Raw genomic sequence first — 6,932 nt, forward strand, 5'->3', positions numbered from 1 at the left:
GAGGAAGCTGGAAAATTTAAACAGCAAACATTTGGCTCAGTCAAAAAGGACTAAATATGTAAAATGCCAGCTGATTTCAGCAGTGTTTTTATTTTTTACTGCCTTTTGCAACCATAAAAAAATTTTTAAGCTACAAAACCTGGGGCAGAGCAGATAATCAAGAAGACACCAAAGTTTGATGATACTCAGTGATTTCTCTGTTCACTTTTGTAAATCAGAAATAAAACCCGAAATTCTCTGCTCAGTGTCCTTGATTTCGGCATTTGGGACAAATCAGAGTCTGATTTTTCTTCCCTTGCAGGTGGAATTCCAAGGAATGGTGATAGAGGCAGGAGGGTGAATTTCTCATTTCACAACAGTTTCAGCTTCATGTCAAATTTCTGGAAATAATCCAGGAAAAGGGATGGTGAAGAGCTTAAATTGTACTGCTGGGAGGAGCAAATGGTTCCATTTATTTCACCCAAAGAAAAAATTGGGCTTTGTAGGATAGCTAAAAAAACAAAGCAGAATCCAGTGGTTAAGGCAGAGTGAGGAGAAATGAATTTGAACCTTTAAATCAGATTTACTGCCACAAATGTGTACCAAACATAGACAGAAAAATTCAGTTTTATTTATGAAGCCTTGGCTGGTATTTCCTAGAGCTGTCCCAGGTCCTGGGGAGCACCAGGTGAGTGATCCCAGCTCGTTTTCCTCCTTCCCCTTCAGATCCTGCCCAGGAACCTTTCTGTCCTGTCCCCCTCTGCTCTTCCTGTTCTGCAAGGAACCTTTGGGGATTCTTTGTTGGGAGAAGCCACTTGGAGATGAGCAGAATTTATTAAGGAAATGTCAATTAAAGGGTCATTAAAGGGCTGAGGTTGAAAGGGGAATGAATGAATGAATTCCTCCTATTTACCACTTCTCCCTGCACTTGGGAGTCATGAATGCCAAACCCAATCCCATTCCCAAGTGTTCCTTTGTCCACATCCCAAATTCCAGCCACTATTTGGAATTTCTTGTCCAGGAACCAGAACTGATGGCACAGCTGCACTGGAGCATGAGGCTATGATCACCATATATTGCATTTATTTGGCCTGGGTTTTGTTTAAACTGGAAGAAAAGGAATATTAACCCTTTAATCAGCTTTCTCAGGTGTCCAGTCTTGGAGTATGGAATGTTCAAGGTGGGTCAGGAGGAATGTGGTTCATCCTGTCCAGTGGGAGGGCAAGGACTCACCAGCAGTGAATATTCCTCATTAAATCTAATGGGGTCATGCCAGTGCAAGTTAATATATCGTCCCTTAATATGGTTTATTAACCTCCCTGTGTAAAGTACAGTGCTACAGCACTGCAAATGCAGAGCCTGAGCAAAATGCAAATTTTAACTTATTTAATTGCCACTTCGTTATTCCTTTCAAATAATTCCTGTTTTTCCAAGGGATGTTGGCATGTTATTTTTTGGCCCCGTTCTTAAAACCCAATGTTTTCAGGGTAAGGAAATCACTGCATTCCGAGGCTGACTTTTAAATGGTTTGAAAATATTAAGCAGCATTTCTAGTGTCTTAAAATTGGGTGAGAGAACAAAATGAAGCCTTGAGACTAAAGTTTAAATACTCCGAGCAAACTTTTTTCTAATTACTGTAGCTTAATATTAGAGGAGTAAAAAAAAAATAAAATCAATATATTTTAGTTAGATGAATTCTCCAAGTGCCTGGTACCACTGTGCTAACTGCAATATGTAAGTTTGGTAAGAAATGACCAAATATTAAACTGGTAGTTTAAAATGATCTGTATTTTCTCATGTTCTGTGTGCAATTGCCACAGCACCTTAGAATGCTGATCACTTGTAGTAATTGTCTTTGTAATTAGGCTGAAATATCCACTTTGCTGTTCTCTACATGAAAGCACTGAAATAACTGAGCAGATTTTAGCCAAATTAAGCTTTGCCTGAGTTTCTGATAATTTTCCATGTGCAGATATATGGAAATGTAAGGATCTTGTTCCTGAATCAGTCAAGTTTTTATGCCAAACACTGAAAATTTGGATTAATCCTGATGGATTAAACAATTAATATCCCTGGCGGTGACTGCCAGTGGAGCTGTGGCTGTTTGCACAGACACCACAATTCCTTTGGAATTCCACCAATTTGAAAATTACAGCCTTAAAAAAATTATAGTTACAGTGCTGCTGTCATTTCCTGCAGTCTTTTTGAACGTGAGCAGGGAATCAGCTGGAACTGTGACCTGCAAAGAGATAATCCAGGCTCAGACAGGCTGTCACTCACCTTTCCTCTGCAACAAAGTGAGCAGGTAGCACTGAGACATCTCCTTAATGAAGTGGCTTTGGTGCCTTTTATCTGTGTGAAGGACAAAATTACCAGGATTCTTGCTTAATGATGGTGTCATTCTTTTTTTCCTCCCCCAGTGTTTACAAAAAAAAAAAAAAAATTATCTAGCAACATGAAAGACTCCCAGCAAAACGGTCTGCATGGTTAAATTAGAAAACTCTGTAGGGCTGTAACATTCAGGTCTGTATTTAAATGACAGAAAAACGTGAAATTACATCAGTAATAAAAGTAAATTCAGAAAAATGCTGCAATGAGTGCTGTGAGATTTCAAATAAGGGGGTTTTTTTCAGCTTTTTTTGAATCCAGAAATCTGATTTTTTTCCCCCAAATGTGTACCAGGGGTTTTCTGACTGCAGTTTGAGGGGGGCTTTGCTTGTTTTCCAGGGTATTCCCAGCACATCCGTGAGCACATCCCTGACCTTGCTCTCCAGCAGAACCTGCAGATGGGGAGGCTCTGTGACATCCTGGGTATGTGATCAGCTCCTGCCCTCTGATTATTCCCCCAGCTGCCACTGAAAGAAAACAGCACAAGGACTTTTTTTGGTATTAATATTAAATATAGAGCAGGGAGAAGCTGAGAAGGAATTGTGGCATTTCTGGCCGTGTTGTCCATAAAAAACTCCTGCTGCTGTTTCCTTGTCCCTCTGTGCTGAGGTGGAGCAGCCTCCTCCTGTGAGCTGCTGAGCACTGAGAGTGTTCAGTGCTCCCAAAATGAGGGAGACAGAAAGATGTGCTGCAAAAGAGCAAGACCTTATTTAAACCCTTTTTTGTTTTCCCTTTTAAATCAGCAAATGAGGCAAAAGGCATCTATTGAAAAGTTGTTTTTTTTTTCCTGACAGGCTTCTTTTAAGCAAAGCAGGAAAGGATATTAGTTAGCAGTGACCAACTGCATTGGCTCCCTGGAATGATGTATTTTACATGATTCATGTATATTTCAGAATCATGATTATTTTATAAATGCCATTTAGTAAGTTTGGAACAAAAATATATTAGATCCAGAAATTTACAGTTGCCTAAAATAATAATGTAATTGCCTTTATATATTATCTAGGCACTAATATTGGGTTTTTTCCACTGTACTGTTTTATTTTTTTCTTTTTTTTAACGTGGATTTTTTTGGCTCTTAAATGATAGAAACTTAAAGGGACAAAGTCACACATTAAACATTTTTTTCTGATTTCTGAACATGAAAATTGGTTCTGCTGTAAGATAGACTACAAGGAAGATACAAACTAATGAAATATTAACTAAATTATGGACTGGATCATGTGCTTTACCTGTGCCTGGCAGAGGAGCACTGAGATTTTCCATTTTGGTTTGGTTTTTCTTTGGAAAAGCAGAGGACTTCCATGCTGTTTGTGACCTCCTGTGAGTTAAGCTGTCCCTGGAGCCCCCCTGTCTCCTGAGGAGACTTTATCTCTCTTTATAGGGCAGTGCTACAGCAGTAAAATGTGCTGCAGCTTTTTATTCTCCAAATTCACTCCAGTTGTCAGTTTTGCACTTGAGTATTGACTGGTGAATGGTGCTGAACTTTTCCATTAATTATTTTTAAAAGCGATGTGGTAAATAATTCTCTAAATACTCTGCTTGTGGGGTCTGTGGTACTTCAATGTCTCAGGTGAGTTCTGGCCTCACATTTTAAATGTGGATTATTTCCCTGCAGCTCTGGCAAAACAAAGTCAGGCAATGGGATCTCTCATTCACTTTCCAACATTTGGCTCAGGCTTTCCTTGTCCAGTCCTTGCTGTGCTGCAGTCCTTCCATGGAATAGCAGTTATCCCTGGCACTTGTGCACAATAAAACAATGCAAGGCTTCCCACTGATTTGGATCAAAATCTTGGAGTGCTCTTTGCCTGTCGATGCCTCAAGGCCCATTAATTCATTAGCTCATTACCATTAATATTTTAGCAGAACAGAGTGGTTACAATTTTCCCAAACTGCCTGTATTACAGATTTTCCTTCTGTGTGGACACAGCCCTTCAGCCCAAGCTGTTTTCCATGAGGAAAAGCAGATTTCCACCCCGTGCTGCCCTGCACACTGCCATGCCAGCAATGGTTATTAATGATACCCCACCCTGAGCTTTTGTGTGGGCAGCACAGGAGTAGGAACGGCCCATGGAAAATCCAGGCAGCGTAGAAAATTGCAATTTCCTCAGCTTTCTCAACTGAATGGCTCAGTTTTATAATTTACTGGCATTAATGGGGATATATTTTTCAAGCAGTTCAATTCCCATTGATGTTAATGGGAGCTGGGCTCACAAATCCCCCTGCACCACTTCCCAAATCCTGCCCCAATATGTTCTGCAGATTGAATCCCAGGAAGCAGCTCTTCCTTTGGGTCACTGCCCTGGCTTCAGAGAAATGCTGAAGCACGGCAAAGAGCCCTAAGGTTTGGGAATGACCCCCCATTTTTCTTTCTTTGCAGTGCATTTTGAGGAGAGCTGTTGGTGAGCAGAGGGTTGGGGATGCTGGCATTGCTGTTGGGAGTGTGGCACCTTTGTCCCAGCAGTGAGCACTGTGCCCCTTTGTTTCAGATGCCAACGTGGACGTCATCTACATCTGCCCCCTTGCTCTGAGTGAGGAGTTACTGCAGTATTACAATAAACTCCTGGGTCTGCAGGCAGCTGTTAGATCTGGGAACCCTGAGGACATGGCTGACCTGCAGGACAGGTTCAAAATTCTCACCCCTGAAGCTATAAACAGCTTCCCTGTGAGTTTGTCTTCTAATTACTACAGCTTGAGGGATGCAGTAAAATTAAATTGGAAATTTTATAACTTGCAACGCTCTGGTACACATCAGTGAAATATTATTGCAAGTTTAAGGGCTTTACTGATTAGACTACTAGTTAGAGCATTGGAAATAAATATCCTGGTTTAGCTTTATAGACTTGCTTGAGATAGTCCTAGATTGGCTATTTGTAGGCTCTTGTCCCTTCTGACTCTGTGCTTGGGACTGGGAACTTGATAGATTTATATCTCTAAGCAAATCATAGCAATAAACCATTCTTATTACTCAAACTTTATCTCTGGCTAGCCCAGCACTCAATCATTGCTGTGTTTGCAGTGGCTCTTGCAACTAAATCCAGTGTAGAGCTCCTTAAAGAACAAGGCTTAAACAAAGTTAGGTAATAATACAGAAATCTGAGTTTCAAACAGATTAGAATAATACATAAATACGAGCTCCAATAATACAAAATTGATAGTTCCAGAATAACAATTAATAATAGAGAAATATTAGTTCCAAACCTGTCAAGTCAGGTTTAATTTCATGTGCTAAAACATCTTCTAATTAATGTGCAGTGTGTTCAGTGTTTCTGAAAATGCTGCAGTGCAGTGGAGACTTCACAGTGAACAATAGTTTTATATTCTAAAATTTATATTCTAATTTAAATAGTATTTATATTCTAATTTAAATATTAAACCCACAGTGTCTTGGCTGGGATTTGATTCTTATCAAACTTTGTGGCACATTTAGGGGCTTTACTTGAAGCCTTGCTGCTGGTTTTGCTATTTTTTTCTTTTTTAAGTTGCACTTTGACAGTCATAGCAGGTTTTTTCTCTAGATTATTTTTTAATAGTAACTCCCAACTGTGAAGTAATGCCAAAATCTCTCAGGAGAATGGGCAACACCAGATTTTAGGTGAACCAGGTTCAGGTAACCCATGGCTCTTTGGTGCCATGCACCTGTTAATGTGCAAAACCCACCTTGTTTTCATTTAGCATGTGTTCTTTACCATATAATAATTAATATTTTTAATGAATACATCCTCTGTGTGGAGAGGAATCTGCTCAGAACTTCTCCTGGTCATCCCTTGGCTTCAGCGCTGATGTGGGCTGTGTAAGGATTTGAGTTTTATAAGTTATTATAAAGGATCTTTCTCCTGGGTTATTGAATAAAAAGCTTTTATTGCACGTAATGGATCGAAATTTATTCCCAATCAATGAACGTGTGGCTTGAAGGCCACTTCAGAGGGCTCCTTTTAGCAATTCCAGAGGCACAAATCAGCCCTGCTCAGGAAAATGTGTGGAAAAGGCAGAGCTGGCCCTGATCCTGCGCTTGAGGTGTGTCCAGCTGGAGGCAGCTTTGCTCTCCTGGTGATCCTGATGCCAACGGCAGATCTGGGATCTTGGGAAGCTGAAAACAAAACAGAAATCAACAGGTTTGAGAGCCAAGAACTTTGGTTAATCCCATATCCTCTGTTCCTGCTGGAATCCCTCAGTTCTGCCTTTCCCTGCTCTCCCTCCCCCTTCCATGTACCCTGGCAGCTCTCAAAAAGCAGTAATGAAGCAGCTTTTACAGCCTGACCCCCTTAATTAACTGTAAAATCCATTATTGAGGGGCACAAGGCAAATCTCCTCCCTACAGCCCCACGGTGGCCCCAGGCTGGGAATGGATCTGTTCCCTGCAGGCAGAGCTCTGGGCTGGGCCAGTCCCTGCCTGGGACCAGGGCTCAGTAAAGGGAATCCATCCATGGATCAGGGCTTGGAATGTCTTGGCTTTAAAACTGATGCAAGCAAAAGGGCTCCAGGTGATTTGTTTGCTGTTCTTTTCATCCTGAAACTTCTGTAATTCTCTTTTTTTGCTGCAGCTTTTGGGAGTGTCCCATTCC

At 40.9% G+C, this 6,932-nt stretch overlaps 1 protein-coding gene across 1 annotated transcript in view; it reads left to right on the plus strand.

Moving 5' to 3' along the window:
* Positions 1-6,932, plus strand: part of IQCH (IQ motif containing H) — a 52,299-nt gene that overhangs the window by 14,598 nt on the left and 30,769 nt on the right. Inside the window, exons 11-12 of the mRNA XM_031059691.1 lie at positions 2,707-2,790; positions 4,857-5,032. Coding sequence (XP_030915551.1) covers positions 2,707-2,790; positions 4,857-5,032 — 260 coding nt within the window. The remainder of the gene's footprint in view (positions 1-2,706; positions 2,791-4,856; positions 5,033-6,932) is intronic.

This window comes from Geospiza fortis, unplaced genomic scaffold (genome assembly GCF_000277835.1).
Source record: "Geospiza fortis unplaced genomic scaffold, GeoFor_1.0 scaffold2, whole genome shotgun sequence".
Taxonomy (NCBI): Eukaryota; Metazoa; Chordata; class Aves; order Passeriformes; family Thraupidae; genus Geospiza; species Geospiza fortis.